This window comes from Ascidiella aspersa, chromosome 1, assembly GCF_963924565.1.
Source record: "Ascidiella aspersa chromosome 1, kaAscAspe10.2, whole genome shotgun sequence".
Taxonomy (NCBI): Eukaryota; Metazoa; Chordata; class Ascidiacea; order Phlebobranchia; family Ascidiidae; genus Ascidiella; species Ascidiella aspersa.
Window position 1 is genome coordinate 5,637,755 of NC_139447.1, and position 20,073 is coordinate 5,657,827.

General features: G+C 33.9%; 1 protein-coding gene across 1 annotated transcript in view; it reads right to left on the reverse strand.

Moving 5' to 3' along the window:
- LOC146166721 (uncharacterized) overlaps positions 1 to 7,282 on the reverse strand; it is a 103,316-nt gene extending 96,034 nt beyond the window's left edge. The window contains exons 1-7 of the mRNA XM_083384792.1: positions 7,058 to 7,282; positions 5,996 to 6,123; positions 5,248 to 5,392; positions 3,857 to 4,011; positions 2,694 to 2,797; positions 1,306 to 1,497; positions 787 to 890 (exon numbers count right to left, since the gene is read on the reverse strand). Coding sequence (XP_083240918.1) covers positions 787 to 890; positions 1,306 to 1,497; positions 2,694 to 2,797; positions 3,857 to 4,011; positions 5,248 to 5,392; positions 5,996 to 6,123; positions 7,058 to 7,273 — 1,044 coding nt within the window. The 5' untranslated portion in view covers positions 7,274 to 7,282. The remainder of the gene's footprint in view (positions 1 to 786; positions 891 to 1,305; positions 1,498 to 2,693; positions 2,798 to 3,856; positions 4,012 to 5,247; positions 5,393 to 5,995; positions 6,124 to 7,057) is intronic.
- Between the last annotated feature and the right edge of the window lie 12,791 nt (positions 7,283 to 20,073).

The window sequence follows — 20,073 nt, forward strand, 5'->3', positions numbered from 1 at the left end:
TAAAACACGTGCATAAGCTTTTTTAATAGTGTTTTCAAACATGATTTCTGTTATGGATAACTTGCATAAAGCGCACGCCATATTTTTTACCACTTTGGAGGTCAAAAACATAAAGTAATGTAGAACAACAACAAATCGGATCCTCTTGGAAAAAGAGTCAAAGTCCCAGAGAAAACGTAAAATAAAATCACATAAAACGCGTTTGGAATTGTTAGACTCTTGGGTGCTTAAAACAAAGAACAAGCACTCTCTTGTTTGCCTAATTTTATTCGTACAGCCAAGTTAGCAAGCGCTTTTCAACGAAAAGGGATCATGTAACAAAACGAGGATAAAAATGTGGTTTTGTTTTGTTTGCTGCTGTTACTTGGCAATCAGGCCTTAGTAAAACGCGTTTGAAATTGTTTAGCCCTAGGACGCTTACTAAAAAAGAACAAGCAGCTCTTTTTCCTTCCTAATTTTACTCGTATAGCCAGGTTAGCAAGCGCTTTTCGTCAAAAAAGAATCCTGTAACAAAACAAGAATGAACTTTTGACAAGGATTTGTTTTGTTTACTGCTGTCAACTGGCATTCAGGCCAGCGTAAAACGCGTATGGATTTTTTTTAGCTCTAGGAAGGTTATCAAAAAAACAAGCAGCTCTCTTTTTGCTTAATTTTATTCGTACAGCCAGGTTTTCAAGCGCTTTTCGACGAAAACGATCATGTAATAAAACAATAGCAAAAATGTGGATAGGTTTTGTTTACATCTGTCACTTGGCATTCATGCCTGCGTACTTATTGCACACCTACCTCATTCGACAGCATCTTAAGCATCTGGGCAAATGGCTTGGGTTCGTGATAATACTCCGAGTGTTTCCAAATCAACAGCACAGTGTGGAGCAACGCGGGAAAAACTGCGTTTTTAGAGAAGAAGGGGTTAAATATATTGCCACCGCAGCTGTCCAAACAATCTCGAACGCTATCGGCATACGATTTTTAATGGGAAAATATTGACAAGGATTTTTTTTTTTAATATTTAACAGAGTAAAACTTGAATTGGTGATAAATTTCAATGCTTAAACGGTCGAGCAGATCGACATCATCTTGATTAAGACGTTTTGATACGAACTTGTATCATCTTCAGTTAAGTGATCGACTGATTTGGTTAGTCTGTTAAGTATATTGTTATTTGCTAAATACCAATATATGTACATACCCAGCTATAACGAGTTTGATACTCCGTAATTAAACTTAGTTAAACATTTCAGCCTGTTCAGCCAGGTATCAAAATAGTTCGAGTATAGGACGTTTTTCAATGACCAATTATACCTTTCAGCATGCTATCGACGGAAGAAGTGCGGTACATGTCGTGGATCCAGGGACTCACAGTCTCAAAGCACCTCAACCTGGCTCGAGCCTCGGCCAGAGCTCTTTCTATCTCACCACGAACTTCGCCGAACGACTGCGCGTAAACGCTGTTTGCGTGGGTCAGGTTCATTAGGATGTCCGAAGCCACGGGCGCTGTGAAAAAGCAGCGTTGTAAAGAAGTGATTTTTAAATGACTTAAGTCCCAGTCAAGTCATTCGTAAAATAATTTAAGCCAAGTCAAGTCTTTTCGAATAAATAACAAGCCAAGCCACAGTCCAAGTCAGCCGTTGCCCAAGTCAAGTCCAAGTCAAGTCATAATTGAGGCAAGTCAACTTCAAGTGAAGTCCCCCAAACATTAGATTATTAAAAGTGGTAAACTCGTCCGATTATGAGCAATAGTCAAGTAAAAAAAATGATAAACGCAAATTATAGCAATCAAATTGTTTGATGTGCAAATAATAAGATAAATGACCCAATTTAACCAAAAAAATGTCTAATGAAAAAACTTCCGTTCAAGCCAAGCCATTGGTTCGAAAGAAATAGTTCAAGTCAAGTCATTGACTTAAGGCATTACGACGCTATGAATAAATGTTACAAAATTCAGGAACGCAAACTTATTTCGGACCGTTGTGCACCAAAGACGTTGCGCAACACGAAAGCAGCTTTAGAATATTTTCAAGGGTTAAAAATTTAAAACGGTGCGGTTGAAAGAGAATTTCAACATCGGCTGAAAATGTTGCAATGCGATTTGGCTTTCTGTGAAGAGTAACATATATTTACTGGCAATGTCGCAGAGCAAAATTTCTCGACAAAAAAGAACGCCTATGTTTTTTTCATTAAGTCTTCTTCGTTTGTCGACAATTTTGCTCTGTTATATTTTTTTGATAGAAATTAGATTTTTTTGATATCAGCGAAGGCTATTTTCACCTTAGACCAGGGATTCTTAAACTTATTTAATCGCGGACCCCTACATTTTTTTAGACTTCGCGTCATAAATTGACGTCTAAATACAAATAGACTTAATATATCTACAGATTTCGGTCAAAAATAGTGAAAGTGAAAAGTACGTTCAGTGCAAACCGTTTAATTTTTAATTAAACTATTTTCTATGGAAAAATGATTATGTTTTCTTTGAAAAATTGATTCAATTAAGCCTTGGATCACCTAAAACTATTTCACGGGCCACCAAGGGATATATACAGTATAGACCAGAGGTGAAAATAGCCTTCGCTAATATCAAAAAAATATAATTTCTGCTTTGTTTATGGCACCGTAACGTTGCGCGCTTATCCCTTTTCACGCGCATGGAACGAACGCATTTTGTCATATACATAAACTAACATACGCACCTTCGAGTTGCTGCAGAATGGAAGTGGTGTGCTCGATGTACTTGTTCCACATCTCGATTTCGTGGTGAGGCCGAACCGGTTCTCCCCTTTCCTTGCTGATTTGTCTGCGATAAAAAAACCATGGCGCTTTAGTCATGGGATATCAAGCGCTTTGGTCATGGGATATCAACCTTTATGCTCAGTTAGTTGCTCGTGGTTGTTTGAACTCGATTGAGATGGGATTTAATGTTATCTGCAAACCCAGCAACGTAACTCTAAAGGTAAGTATATGAACGCCCATACAGAAGTAGGGAGCATTTTGAACGTTTCGAATATCTCTGAAGAGCCATTATCTTATATTTATTCGAAACATTCACAAAACGCTGCCTATACTGCTGTATGCGCTTTGATTTTCACTCTACGACTGACTACAACCTCCAACCATACACAACTGATATTTGTTAAACAGCTGCGTATAGAATCAGTATTTCGATGTTAATTTAAATGGCCAAAATTTTGCAGAGATTTTAAGTATACATACGCATATGTCGCCTTTTTAAAACGTTAACCACTTTGCAGTAAAACTCTTGTTCTATCAGTGAGAATCACTCAGAAAATAAGCACTAGTTTGAAATAAGTTATTTAATTTTTTACAAAACGCGCATTTTGTTAAAGTTGACCGAAAAGGGTTTTTACTTTACTATATGCTCGATACGATTTTTTTTTATTTTTACGCATCTCTTTGAAAACATTTCAAATACTGATCAAAATTTACCACACCGAAAATCCATCGCAGACTCGCCGAATCTGTCGATCAATGATGCAAGCAGGGCAGGCTAGAAAAACAACTAGCCAGCAGTGAGGGTCGAACTCACGACCTCGAGCATGCCAGGAACGTCGCTCTACCCACTGAGCTAAACATGCTCAGAGAGGAGCGAATCGAGAAACAACCATACACCAATGCTTGCTACATTCTATTAGTACAAGCAACTTAACATTAAAGATCTACTGGTAGATCTACTCTTCCATATATTCATTCAATGAAATATACACACAACCAGCCCACAGTGAGGTTCCAACTTCGGTAAGACCGGGACCGTCGCTCTACCTGCAACTCAGCTTCACAGGCTCAGAGAGGAGCGAGTCGAGATACATTTAGCTGGTCATGCAAAAAATTGTCTTACATTGTAGCGGCTAGGGCGTCGTGATGCAGGACGTTCTTAATCTGGCGGATCCAACCGACAACTGCCGACTCGAGAACGTGTACGACGGCAGGCTGACGTTGGTCGAACGCGGCCGCTTCGGCTAGGACTTCGATACAAGGCAGAGCCAGCGTAACCTGGACAAAATCAGTTTTTTCGACGTTTTTAAGACAAATTCCCGCTTCCACCTTTTAAAAACGAGGTTTGGCCATATATTAGTCAATAGTGCTTGGGTACGCTATGCACGGATCTGTAATGTAGCTTAATAAGGAATTGGAAAGCTAAAGATGTCGAGTAGATCGACGTCATCTTGATTAAGACGTTTCGATACGAGCTTGTATCATCTACATTTAACGTGATTGAGAAGTAAATCAAAGCATCACTAAAAAAGGAGGGACGCAACTGTTACCATTTTAATGTTCTATGTACAAGCTCGTATCGAAACGTCTTAAATCAAGATGACCGATCTACTCGACTTTTATTGCTTTCCAATTCATTATCAAGCTATTACAGATCCGTGCGTAGTGTACCTAAGTATATTGGTATCCAATACAGATTAAAGTAAAACATTAACATTAACTGATTCTGACCAGCGGTGGAAAAACTTCGATTTTAAAGCAACAGACTTACTGTGGCAAAATGTTAGCTACCGACTCACTGTGTCAACAATATCTAGACAAGTGAAATTAACTGTCTTTGCATTACAGTATAAATGTTGTTTATAATGTTTCCTTTTGTTTTTCAAGGTCCTGCTGTTAGGTCGTTTAAGTCTCAGTCACTAAACTTCGGTTCGCGGCCAGATAAAAAAATCCACATACTTCCTTAATGAAGATGAAGTACATTTGAAATGATTTCGAATGCAATGTAAAGCTAAATTTTAATAAAAGTTTTAACTGCACCACAATTTATTAGAGATCATTACAGTTATTATTGAATAGTTATTTCCCTTGTTTTAACAGTTTTCCGGCCAAAGATCATGAGGACTGAAACTGAGATTTTCGGTCCTTAAAAGTTTAAAAGTTTTCCGATTCCAAAAAGTTTGTTGTAAGTGATTAATGTTATACCTTTTTACTAGAAAGTTTAACAACCACCGACACAGAAGTATAAAACACATGTGGGTAAAGCAACCTGAATAGTTTATTTAAGTATATTTGACTTGGTTGTAACCCAGCAGTTTTTTTTGTTATTTCAGAAACGAATTCCACCAAAAATTTCTGTAAACTATTTTTTTCTAATTAACGTTTTTTAAACGAAAAACTGTTTTATATGCATAGAATGCAAAATAATTTACAAAATGTGAGATGATCACCATGAGAATTTACATTTGGGTAATACAATAAGAAAACTAAAAATGTCACAATAAAAATGCTTACATTTCCTTCTGCTACGCCCATTGATACTTCAATATTGCCAAGCAGCCTGTGCAGTATGTCCATAAGCTTATCTGAAGTAATGGCCAGGCCGGCATCGGCTGATATCAGATCTGTATCAGTGCATAGCAGTGGAAGCAAGACTTCTCTATAACAACAATAATGTATACATGTTATGAGCCATGTTAAGAGATTTTCAGACTTGAACAAAAGTAGCAAGAGAACAAAAAATACATGACTAATAAGGAGAACTTTTTTTGATGGGTAAAACAAAAAGGAATGTATGCAAAACATTAAATTCAAATCTAAGTAACATAAAAACAAACTGTGCAATAAGAAAAAAAAACTATTTAACTCAGGCATTAGAAAATAAAATCTTACAATTTATTTACATTAAATTTCATTTATGTTATTAATTTGAGTAACTTTTTTGAAAACTCGTGAGAATAACAAAGATTTGAAAATACCATAAACACAAAATACATGACTAATAATGAGAATTTATTTTGATAGGTAAAATAAATAGGAATGTATGCAAAACATTAAATTCAAATCTAAATAACATAAAAACAAACTGTGCAAGTAGAAAAAAAAACTTCTTTAACACAGGCATTAGAAAAACATTCTATAATTTTTAATGTAAATTTCCATTTATCTTATAATTTCAGGTAACTTGTTTGCAAACTAATCAGAATAACAAAGATTTGGAAATAACATAAACACAAAATAAGTGTTTTTTCTTTAAACCAACCTGACAAACATGTCTCCATGTGGTAAGGCATGTGACCAATCCAAACATGTAAGACCATCATCAAAATTTCCAGAGTGAAGTTGGGAAGCTGTACCAGTTTTCACAAAGCAGATGCATTTTTCAATTACCTACACATTAGCAAGAAATGTTTATAAGTTTATAAAATAAATAAAATCAACATTTAAACTAATTTGTAGTTGGGGGCACTATGCACGGATCCGTAATGTAGTTGATAATGAATTGCAAAGCCAAAAAGGTTCAGTAGATCGACATCATCTTGATTAATATGTTTCGATACAAACTTGCATCATTTTCAGTAAATGAATGAAGTTACAAATGAAGATGATACAAGTTGGCAGGAAAACATATTTATTAAGATGATGTTGATCTACTTGACCTTGTTGACTTTGCAATTCATTATCAAACCAATTTGTAAATAACGAAAATCTATTGTAATATTTGTTTACCTTGCAAGCAAATACATTATACATATATTCAAGCAGTAAAAATGATCAACATCACTTAAAAGTTATATGATTTTAATCAATAATACATTTATTAGTAAAACAATTGTAAAAGACCACAGAAATGGTTTAAAAACTCCTATGTCCTTTAAAGTGGGAAAGAGGCTATTCACCCAGCTCGCCTGTTAACCAAACAAATTCTTACTATAGTAACCCGGTCCGCAAAAATTACGATACGATTTATTGCTAATTGCGTTTAAGGTTGTGTGAATTTTGAAGCTCGGTAAACGGTGGGAAATAACTTTGGCGCTGGTCTAGAATCCTACCACAACAAACATTATTTGGGTTAGGGTGCGGGTTAGCGTTTGGGTATAGGTAAACCATTATTATTAAATATTATAATATTTGACACACCCTCTCCAAACACTACCAAATGTTGTGCAGCTAAGGCATAGTACAAGAAGGTACATATCTTAGTTGCAATTGCAATTCTATAGCTGTTTGTCAAAGTTTAAATTTCAAACTTTGGCGACGGACTCATTCTTCCATATATAGCCTTTCCGACAAGTAATGGTAAGGTTTTTATCTTTATCATTACCTTTTTAGGTGCGTTCAGTGAAACCTTAAGTCCCCCTCCCTTGTCTTCAGAAGCAAAAAATACAAACAAACGATGCGCTTCATCGTTTGAGAAAAATTCAATAAAGGTTGCTCTTGTTTCATCTCGAACAAAGATTCCCCTTAGCTCATCAGCTCTCGGTCGCAGAGACGTAGAAATTCTCGATTCCAGCCATTTTAACTTTTCATCTGTATCCATGTTAGTTATAATGACTTCATTCTAACAAAAATAAATCAACATAAAGAGTTATCATGTTTAGTACATTTTAAAATAAAATAATTACTTCAAAAATATAAAATTCCATGCAGAACTTCTGGCACTGATCTACATTCCTACCACACTTCATTTGTCTTGAGGTTTATATTGGAAACATTATTTTGATTAGCGTGTGAGTTTTGTTATTATTATATAGTGGGTCAAATATTTTTTATATATTGATTCTCCCATATTTATTTATTTCTTGATTTTGACAGCTCATTTTGTTGCGATAAAAAAAGTGGTAGTATTCCAGACCAGTGCAGAACTTTTAATAATCTGAACTTTCCAGTGCAAAACTTTTAACAATCTGAATTAAAAGTAATCAGCTTGCATTCCCAAGTTGTTTTAAAGCAATTTGTATGGTCAGCCGATTTTGTAAATTGAACATCTAAATTTTAGGCGCTGGTCTAGAATCCTACCACAACGAAACACCATTTGGGTTAGGGTACAGGTTAGCGTTTGGGTTAAGGTAAGTCCAGTACTATTATTAAATTTGGAATATAATAATACTTGACCCACCCACACCCAAACGCTAACCCGCATGCTAACTCAAATTTTGTGCGTTGATTTTAGATCTGTGGTAGGATTCTAGACCAGCGCCAAATTTTATCCTGTGTTTGCTTAAAACTATATATGTGACACGCAAAACAAACACTCTCATATACAAAAATTTGGAGCTGGATACAAAAGATTTCACAAAAAGTGCAACGACATTCAGACTTTTCAGTGCAGAATGAATCGGCAGATAGTAAAAAGTGATCATTAATTGCGGAGTCCAAACAATTATTAAATCAACGCACAATATTTGCGTTAGAGTGCGGTTTGGGTATGGGTGGATCAAATACTATTATATTTATTATTTTATAATCCTTGACCGACCCGAACACTAACAGGCACCCTAACCAAATACTGTGTATTGTGATAGGAATATATACCAGCGCCCTATTTGCACTAATCAAAATTGCGTCCATAGTTTTATGCACACAACACTTGTTATGGTAAACTTTATTCTAATTTGAGAAGCATTAGACAAGCTTTTTAAAACAGTAGAATGTATTTAGATAATGGAGGTCACACAACATACGTCTTTATAAGAACATATACTAAAAAACATGGTGGTAAAGTATAACTAGCTTGCTCTAGCTGTCTTACATGGATAAAAAAGAGTTAGGAACTATTGCACAAACAATTAAATTTCAATTAGCTCTTGTACCAGCATATCTACATTATTTGGTGTTTTGTTCTTTGAAATGCAAAAGACGTGCAAAAAATGTAAAGGTATTTGAATATTTGCTTGCTGGCGTCGTTTAAGTTTTTATTCTATTTCAAAAACCTATTTTTATAATGTATCATTGTTAACTGAACCTACTCAGCCGTGTCGATCGCGTTGTTATAGACAACTAAGCACGCGACGCTATAGAATACTTAATAGTAATAAGTGTTTTATGAATTAAATATATTTTGTTATAGAACTGATTTAATCTTGCAAATATAATTTTATCATTTTCTAACTATAGACTAAAAGGCTCTCAAATTGTACGTCGCGACGCCATGGTACGTTGTTTTGATATTTCAAAGACATCGGTTCATGATTTTGTTTCCCATATGGAGTCAAGTGCGATAATAAAATAAAAACATATATTTCTATTTTATGTCACATGCACTCGAACTCATTGTTTTGCAATACTTCATGTTTAGCAATCGCAAATTATTTTCAGAAAAACAAATAAATAAATTTGTTTGTTGTAAAAATTCAATGAAATTCCTTACATCTTAATATGAGTCGCCAGTCAAGTCAAAAATGAAACGTTATACAGAAAGCATCAACGTCGGAATTAAACAGAGTTCGGATTAAGACCAGAATTGAACTAATATATAATTGTCGTATTATCGTATTAATCAAAATAAGTCCTAAACCCGACGAAGTAAGGCATTCTTCTCATGACCTACACTTCTATTTACCACAAACCCCACCCCTACTAACTTCCTAAACATTTCAACCCTAATCAATTTATATTTTGTGTTGGTATTATTATTATTTTGTGTTGGTATTTTTGTTTTGTGTTGGTATTATAATTTTGTGTTGGTATTAAAATTTTGTGTTGGTATTTTTGTTTTGTGTTGGTTTTGTCATTTTGTGTTGGTGTTATTATTTTGTGTTGGTATTTTTGTTTTGTGTTGGTATTATCATTTTGTGTTGGTAAGTCGGTTTTATTGATTGTGTTGTTATTTGAAGCGAAAGTACGACCCTTTTTTGTCTAAAAATTGGACTCTAGTCATAAGACCAAAATAAGAACAGCACCAACGTCCGAATAAAACAGAGCTCGGATTAAGACCAGAATGGGACTAATACATAAGTAATAGTCGTATTACCGTATGAATCAAAATAATTCCTAAACCCGACGAAGTAAGGCCTTCTTCTCATGATCTACACTTTAACTTACCACAAACCCCACCCCTACTAACTTCCTAATCATTTCAACCCTAATCAACATTATATTTTGTGTTGTTATATTTTTTTTGTGTTAGTATTAAAATTTTGTGTTGCTATTTTTGTTTTGAGTTGGTATTATTATTTTGTGTTGGAATTTATTTTGACTTGGGATTTTTGTTTTGTGTTGGTATTATTATTTCGTGTTGGCATGTTGGTTTTACTATTTGTGTTGTTATTTGATGCGAAAGTACGACCCTTTTTTTGTATAAAAATTGGACTCCAGTTATGTGTTGGTATTATTATTTTAAGTTGGTATTTTTGTTTTGTGTTGGTATTGAAAATTTGTGTTGGTATTTTTGTTTTGAGTTGGTGTTTTTGTTTTTTGTTGGCATTATTATTTTGTGTTGGTATTATTATTTTAAGTTGGTATTTTTGTTTTGTGTTGGTATTTTTGTTTTTTGTTGGTATTATTATTTTGTGTTGGTATTGTTATTTTGTGTTGGTATTATTATTTTGACTTGGGATTTTTGTTTTGTGTTGGTATTATTATTTCGTGTTGGGATGTTGTTTTTACTATTTGTGTTGTTATTTGATGCGAAAGTACGACCCTTTTTTGTCTAAAAATTGAACGACTTGGTATTTATGGTTTGTGTTGGTATTATTATTTTGTGTTGGTATTATTATTTTAAGTTGGGATTTTTGTTTTGTGTTGGTATTATTGTTTTTTGTTGGCATGTTGTTTTTACTATTTGTGCTGTTATTTAATGCGAAAGTACGACCCTTTTATTGTCTAAAAATTGGACTCTAGTCATAAGACCAAAATAAGAACAGCATCAACGTCGGAATAAAACAAAGTTCGGATTAAGACCAGAATGGGTCTAATACATAAGTAATAGTCGTATTACCGTATAAATCAAAATAAGTCCTAAACCCGACGAAGTAAGGCATTCTTTTCATGATATACACTTCAATTTACCACAAACCCCACTCCTACGAACTTTCCTAATCATTTCAACCCTAATCAATATTATATTTTGTGTTGGTTTTGTCATTTTAGGTTGGTATTATTATTTTGTGTTGGTATTTTTGTTTTTTGTTGGTATTATTATTTTGTGTTGGTATTATTATTTTAAGTTGGTATTTTTGTTTTGTGTTGGTATTAAAATTTTGTGTTGGTATTTTTGTTTTGAGTTGGTATTTTTGTTTTTTGTTGGTATAATTATTTTGTGTTGGTATTATTATTTTAAGTTAGGGTTTTTGTTTTCTGTTGGTATTATTATTTCGTGTTGGCATGTTGGTTTTACTATTTGTGTTGTTATTTAATGCGAAAGTACGACCCTTTTATTGTCTAAAAATTGGACTCTAGTCATAAGATCAAAATAAGAACAGCATCAACGTCGGAATAAAACAAAGTTCGGATTAAGACCAGAATGGGTCTAGTACATAAGTAATAGTCGTATTACCGTATATATCAAAATAAGTCCTAAACCCGACGAAGTAAGGCATTCTTTTCATGATATACACTTCAATTTACAACAAACCCCACTCCTACGAACTTTCCTAATCATTTCAACCCTAATCAATATTATATTTTGTGTTGGTTTTGTCATTTTAGGTTGGTATTATTATTTTGTGTTGGTATTATTATTTTAAGCTGGTATTTTTGTTTTGCGTTGGTATTAAAATTTTGAGTTGGTATTTTTGTTTTGAGTTGGTATTTTTGTTTTTTGTTGGTATAATTATTTTGTGTTGGTATATTTGTTTTGAGTTGGTATTTTTGTTTTTTGTTGGTATAATTATTTTGTGTTGGTATTTTTGTTTTGAGTTGGTATTTTTGTTTTGTGTTGGTATTATTATTTTGTGTTGGTATTATTATTTTAAGTTGGGGTTTTTGTTTTCTGTTGGTATTATTATTTCGTGTTGGCATGTTGGTTTTACTATTTGTGCTGTTATTTAATGCGAAAGTACGACCCTTTTATTGTCTAAAAATTGGACTCTAGTCATAAGATCAAAATAAGAACAGCATCAACGTCGGAATAAAACAAAGTTCGGATTAAGACCAGAATGGGTCTAGTACATAAGTAATAGTCGTATTACCGTATATATCAAAATAAGTCCTAAACCCGACGAAGTAAGGCATTCTTTTCATGATATACACTTCAATTTACAACAAACCCCACTCCTACGAACTTTCCTAATCATTTCAACCCTAATCAATATTATATTTTGTGTTGGTTTTGTCATTTTAGGTTGGTATTATTATTTTGTGTTGGTATTTTTGTTTTTTGTTGGTATTTTTATTTTGTGTTGGTATTATTATTTTAAGTTGGTATTTTTGTTTTGCGTTGGTATTAAAATTTTGAGTTGGTATTTTTGTTTTGAGTTGGTATTTTTGTTTTTTGTTGGTATAATTATTTTGTGTTGGTATATTTGTTTTGAGTTGGTATTTTTGTTTTTTGTTGGTATAATTATTTTGTGTTGGTATTTTTGTTTTGAGTTGGTATTTTTGTTTTGTGTTGGTATTATTATTTTAAGTTGGGGTTTTTGTTTTCTGTTGGTATTATTATTTCGTGTTGGCATGTTGGTTTTACTATTTGTGCTGTTATTTAATGCGAAAGTACGACCCTTTTATTGTCTAAAAATTGGACTCTAGTCATAAGACCAAAATAAGAACAGCATCAACGTCGGAATAAAACAAAGTTCGGATTAAGACCAGAATGGGTCTAATACATAAGTAATAGTCGTATTACCGTATAAATCAAAATAAGTCCTAAACCCGACGAAGTAAGGCATTCTTTTCATGATATACACTTCAATTTACCACAAACCCCACTCCTACGAACTTTCCTAATCATTTCAACCCTAATCAATATTATATTTTGTGTTGGTTTTGTCATTTTAGGTTGGTATTATTATTTTGTGTTGGTATTTTTGTTTTTTGTTGGTATTATTATTTTGTGTTGGTATTATTATTTTAAGTTGGTATTTTTGTTTTGTGTTGGTATTAAAATTTTGTGTTGGTATTTTTGTTTTGAGTTGGTATTTTTGTTTTTTGTTGGTATAATTATTTTGTGTTGGTATTATTATTTTAAGTTAGGGTTTTTGTTTTCTGTTGGTATTATTATTTCGTGTTGGCATGTTGGTTTTACTATTTGTGTTGTTATTTAATGCGAAAGTACGACCCTTTTATTGTCTAAAAATTGGACTCTAGTCATAAGATCAAAATAAGAACAGCATCAACGTCGGAATAAAACAAAGTTCGGATTAAGACCAGAATGGGTCTAGTACATAAGTAATAGTCGTATTACCGTATATATCAAAATAAGTCCTAAACCCGACGAAGTAAGGCATTCTTTTCATGATATACACTTCAATTTACAACAAACCCCACTCCTACGAACTTTCCTAATCATTTCAACCCTAATCAACAATATATTTTGTGTTGGTTTTGTCATTTTAGGTTGGTATTATTATTTTGTGTTGGTATTATTATTTTAAGTTGGGATTTAGTTTTGTGTTGGTATGATTGTTTCGTGTTGGCATGTTGGTTTTACGATTTGTGTTGTTAATTGAGGCGAAACTACGACCTTTTTTGTCTAAAAATTGGACTCCAGTTATGTGTTGGTATTATTATTTATTTTGGTATTTTTGTTTTTTGTTGGTATTTTTGTTTTGTGTTGGTATTAAAATTTTGTGTTGGTATTTTAGTTTTTTGTTGGTATTTTTGTTTTGTGTTGGTTTTAAAATTTTGTGTTGGTATTTTTGTTTTGAGTTGGTAATTTTGTTTTTTGTTGGTATTATTATTTTGTGTTGGTATTTCTATTTTAAGTTGGGATTTTTGTTTTGTGTTGGTATTATTGTTTTGTGTTGGCATGTTGGTTTACTATTTGTGTCGTTATTTGATGCGAAAGTACGACCCTTTTTTGGTCTAAAAATTGAACTCTAGTCATAGGACGAAAATAAGAACAGCATCAACGTCGGAATAAAACGGAGCTCGGATTAAGACCAGATTGGGACTAATACATAAGTAATAGTCGTATTACATTGTGACTCAAAATAAGTCCTAAATCCGGCAAAGTAAGGATTTCTTCTCATGATCTCCACTTTAACTTACCCCAAACCCAACTCCTACTAACTTTCCTAATCATTTCAACCCTAATCAACTTTATGTTTTGTGTTGGTATTATTATTTTGTGTTGGTATTTTTGTTTTTTGTTGGTATTATTATTTTGTGTTGGTATTATTATTTTAAGTTGGGATTTTGTTTTTTGTTGGTATTATTGTTTTGTGTTGGCATGTTGTTTTTACTATTTGTGTTGTTGTTTAATGCGAAAGTGCGACCCTTTTTTTGTCTAAAAATTGGACTCTAGTCATAAGACCAAAATAAGAACAGCACCAACGTCCGAATAAAACAGAGTTCGGATGAAGACCAGAATGGGACTAATACATAAGTAATAATCGTATTACCGTATAAATCAAAATAAGTCCTAAACCCGACGAAGTAAGGCATTCTTCTCATGATCTACACTTCAATTTACCACAAACCCCACTCCTACTAACTTTCTTAATCATTTCAACCCTAATCAACATTATATTTTGTGTTGGTATTTTTTTTCGTTAGTTTTGTCATTTTGGGTTGGTATTATTATTTTGTGCTGGTATTATTATTTTGACTTGGGATTTTTGCTTTGTGTTGGTATTATTATTCCGTGTTGGCATGTTGGTTTTACTATTTGTGTTGTTATTTGATGCGAAAGTACGACCCTATTTTTGTCTAAAAATTGGATTCAGTTATGTGTTGGTATTATTATTTTGAGTTGGTATTTTTGTTTTGTGTTGGTATTAAAATTTTGTGTTGGTATTTTTGTTTTTTGTTGGTATTATTATTTTGTGTTGGTATTATTATTTTAATAAGCAGATATGCGGCCCATATCTGCTTTTGCTTGCAGAACAAGTTAAGGAAATTACAAAGTAGGCAACGTTTATACTAAATCACAAAGCAAAGTCAAACTAATAATGTTTGAAAAAGTCAAATTAAAGTCAAATTAATATAATTTAAACCAAAGTCAAATTAAAAATAAATTTCAATCCTGATAAGTAACGCTATTTATAACGGTCCACTAGCACAAAATTTTATTTTAATAAAAAAATATATAATATAATAAAAAAAATCAGATAAAATAATCCAAAACTTTAATCCACATTTTTGTTGCATTAATCTGTTTTGAGCAACGAAAATTTTTAATCATGTACGCAGTGTTTTTTTTAAGGTGTTTTGGGGGACCGAAACGGTCCCCCAAATTTCTCCACCGGTTTTTCAAATTTTGGACTCGCAACTTTTTGGTATTTAAATGAAACACTTGCGGTCTCTTAAAACTACTTAGGGGTCACCCAAACCAATGCGGTATATTGCCCTTGAGTATGGTAAGTACGAGTCAAGAAAAAAAACGATCTATATCTTCAGGTTTAAGCGCAAAATTCATTTTCAGAGTTGTAGGAGTATAATATTAAATTACTATATATATAAATATATATACCAACTCGTGCACCAAAGTATAAAAGAGAAAAAAATTACAAACCTGTAAAAAGGGCTTGTTTGACAACAGATATTTTTAACAAATTTTCCTTCAACAAGGATTTGTTGTTGCCACTACAGCCTAAAAGGTATATTGTGAAAGCATTAATCGAAACAAAAGCAATCTACTTTAGCAACCTATGGCGATAAATATTAAAACAATATTAAGAAAAATAAGCTATTTAAGCAACGAGTCGCATCTAAGAACCATCAAAATTTTGAGACTTTACATTTTATTTCATTCACCTTTAGTAAAAGCACGGACAACAAATATACTGCATAATAGTTATCCTTTTTTGTGCGTGTATTTTTACAATACTGAAGAAATAGCCGTCATGGTCCCATGAAAAGGCACCCCCAAACGCAGCGACTGTCAACTGTTTAAACAGCATTCAGTAGTTTGAAAACATTTGGGACATGGCTGCATGTTTGCGCTCGAGTTCGCTGGAGAACAGCAGGTATTTTAAAGGTTAATTGTTTTATGATTTAACGTTATAAATTAACGGCCATGCAAAGGAAAATCCCGGGTCCGCCCCGGAATGTTACTAAATTAGAGTCCACGAAAACTTTTTAAACGCAAATTTGGCCCTTTACTCAAAAAGGTTGGACACGTATGTCATAACGGAAGGCTGCACGGGATAGCCAGACAACTGTCCACACAAGGGCCGCTCTGAAACTTGTTTGTCTAAGCGTCTTCCTGCCTTTATACTGGCGTGACACTAACCAGATGACTATATCCATGACCCAGATAGAAAAGACAGGCGATATGTCCAGTACAGGATAAGTTTATGAGACGTTAACAAGCTCATGTTATAAATTATAGGCTTTATTTTGCCGATCAGTTTCGCTGTACTACATATAGCTGCACATTTTAGTCAAGTTTTGTGTAAATATATATTTTTAGGTAGGTTAAGGGTGTTGCTACATCCCACAAAAGTTTAACCGCAATGGCGTTAAACGTCAGGATATTATAACTCAAGAATTATAACTACCATGTAAAGCAGGGATTCTTGAGCTTTTTTAAACAGTTATCCCTAAAATATTTTTTTGGTTTGCGTGCACCAAGTGATGACGTTATAAAACAAATTGACTTTACAATCCTGCTGCTGTTAGCAAACCCCGCGCTAGTATGCAACTAGGCAAAGGATGACAAACAATTGGCCCGCGGGTTACAAAGTTACGGGTTACAGCATTCAGCGACCCAATTGTTATTTTAAAAAGGTAGTCACATAAGATCAAATATTTGGAATAAAACAAGAGATTCCAAAAACTCAAATATTTGTAACAAGGCACTGTGATTTAAACCATGTAAAAATACAATCCTTACAGCGTGAAGCTCTGTAAACAATTCATTTGCAGAACTAATATTAGCATAGAATTTAAAGTATGGCCCACTTGAATCGTTTGCGAGTATTAAAGTCTCGTTTGTGAGCTACGCAATACAAAAATTCTCCCTTCTTGGCGTATCACAAAACCTTAGCCGTAACCCTTGACTCATTGCAAAGAACTACCAGAGCGTTGGTAAACCCGGTCCTATACGTAGACTTTATTTAGCTACATCGTGACTTGGCACTTTGCGAGGTGTCCTATCTTTAACCCCAGTGTACCACACGTAACATAATTGAAATCGTTGGAGTCATGAAACGACGTCGCCGTGTGACATAACTTGACTCACTGCTCGCAAGCCTATAGACTACGATCAATGGATCCACTCGCGAGTTAAACAAGGGCTAGATTATTTAGGGAAATCACTTTTTAGCCTACTTCCTGGGTAACTCAATTTCTAGGTTCGGGCTTTCTAATTGTTTAGAATCGGTCAAAACACGCAAAGGGAAATTAAACTGTTCCGCGCCAATCACATAATAATTTTGTTAACAATTGCGTGCGCTTTAAACATAGATATCGAAAACTTACAATGGGAGTATTCTGACATTTTCATGAGCTGAAACAGGCATTTAATAAACAATAAAACTGCTCAAACTAAACAGTGAGTTGTAAAATGCAATGTAAACTCATTTGAAGAATTAGGTTTAAATTTTATGTGTTTATTGAAGAATTTAGGTTTAAATTGTTGTGCCATTATTAAGTATATAGTTGCAGTAGCGTTTTAAACGATAAACAGCTAAAAGAAAAGTCAAACCAGTCCTCTGTATAAAAGTGCACAAAAGTACCAGAAATTAAGCTTTAACACTTAAACCGTTCCGCACCAATTACGGAATAACTTTGCCAACAATTTCATGCGTTTTGAACGTAGCTATCGAAAATTTTTACAAATGGGCGTATTTCTGAAATTTTCGTGAGCTGAAAACATAGGCATATAATTACCAAAAAACTACTGAACAGTCAGTTGTAAAATTTGCGGTGTCATTGGCTTTTTAACATAAAAACACGTTTCGCATTTTTTTATGCTTATTGAAGAATTGCGATAGATAAATAAATTGAGATATAAATTCTGATTGTTTTGCCGTTATCCAGTATATAGTGACAGTAGCCTATTTAACGATAAACAGCTAAAATAAAAGTAATCAGGCCGCTGAATAAAAGTGGGCAAAAGTACCAAAATAAACAAAGATGGATTGGGTTTAAATCATGGCCATATAAGCAGTTACCAAAAAAAACTTTCCACTGATACTCCACACAGAAAAGCTTGTAAATAAACGAAAAGTTATATGAAGACATGACGCTATTTCGGGACACACCGCTGTGTTCGTTTTCGTTTCGAACGCACAAAACTAGTATAGTAGAGCTCCAGTGAAAGCAAAACAACCCAACAATAAAATAACGAATACCTAATACTTTATTATTAGAACCGCGTTACAGCGCTTCGTCATTTCGGGAGAAACTCGTTTCGGATCGTTTCTCGCCCAACCGCTCTAACGTTCGCTGAAATTTGCGGGCGAATACGGAAATTACAGCAGGGACGGCATCATGCGCCAAAATCCGCTTGAAATCTTTCAGCCCTCGGGCGCACAAAATTTACCAAAATCTACAGAAGCGCGCAAAATGCCCGCGAAGGCAGGTCGAGTAATACATCGGCGCCGACCACGGCCATAAAGGCAGTTTATTCCACAGCCTCGGGGTTCGTGCTTGTAGCCTTACGACTCTTCGCACATTTTTGTAACCGAGACGGTATCAGGTTCCTCTTTAAATTTCGCCGGGTTCGGTTTTTTCGCTTTCACGCGCAGCTGAAACCGGGTTTCGACAATTACTTTTGTTTTTTTATGTTTTTTGTGCTGTCTTGCCACCGCGGTGTCATATCCGCCCCTTATTGTTGATGTTAAAAATTTTGTAGCCCCATTTTTTTCAGTAATTAATAAACCAATACCACGCGTTTTCCACGCGATTTTAGTAATCAAATGGATTCATAGTTGCACGAAACCAACGTGTTACTCTCCATCAAACGAAATATATAATATATATATAATAAGGATATATTCTTTAGACTTTCCTGTCTTGGTCAAAGTCAGTCAAATAAAGTTCTAGTAATTTAGAAGAGAATTTATTTCGCCATAAAGGCATCATCAGTCTCTTAATTCGAATAAATCTATATTAGGGCGTAGCTTTCTGGAATTCAAAACCATTGGCAGCAGGTTTCTGCCTGTCGGTCACTGTTCCGATGACACGTATCTTAACAAAAAAACTACTTGGATTTTTAAACTTTGAGTTTTATTGGCTCCATCAAACAGGTGCAGTGGTGCACTCTATTACTTTTCGGCAACCGCACGATCCCATTCGAAATCATATTTCCCAGGGCCCGAAGGTGAATCATAATGCTTGTAAAAAAAATTCTATTAATATCCTATGCTCGGAGACCGCTATAGCAACCCACACTTTTGTACCGGTGCATAATTTCACTGTGCAAGCATGAATATTGTGGTGCGCGGTATTTGCACGAGAAGAATTTTCTTTGTGGGTATAACCAGATGTTTTTCATGCGAAACTTTAAAAAACGTGAAGCAATAATCACGAGAAACGTGACAGTATGTGCAACGCCTTTCTTCAAGACAGTGTTTTAGAAAACGAACGAAACCGAAAATCCGGGAGGTTTATTAGGGCCTAGAATAAAATTATTGCTTTGGTTATCTTAATTTTTGTTTTTGATTAAACCGATTCTTGCATATATTGGATCGGTTATACATAGGTTGGACGAGATTAACAAAAAGTATTATTCTTTTATTCAGAATACGAATATCAAAATCTCTGCAGTATAAGTCTTGCAAGTTGCTACTCTACGGCAAAACTTGTCTATACGTCAACGATAAAATAAAAAATGTCGTATACACTAGAGCAAGGTAACTTATAAAAAATAAAGTGATGTTAGTTTGCCGCATAGAACAACTTGTTACATATTGGCAGAATAACCTTATCTTTCAACTTCCAACAGGACAAGTTTATGACAATGCATATACGCGTTGTTTAACCATCTCATTTCCAAATTAAACAATTGAGGATCGCCAGTTGCTACTTTAATCGGCATAACATTGCTCAAAATTCAAAGCGGCGTTGTGGTATAAACTGTAATGCGTAAATTGTACAAAACACTTTAGCGGTTAAACTTTTTTCACTTTGGGCGCATTGTGAATCAAACAACGTCTGACAATGGGAATTTTATTTTAAACGAAAATCCCTAAAACGTAGTTTTTTTTAATCGCAACAGCTTCTACAACAAGAGTCCATTTAGTCATACTTTCGTGTAGTTCTGGTTTCGCCTTCAAAATATTAAATCGGAAA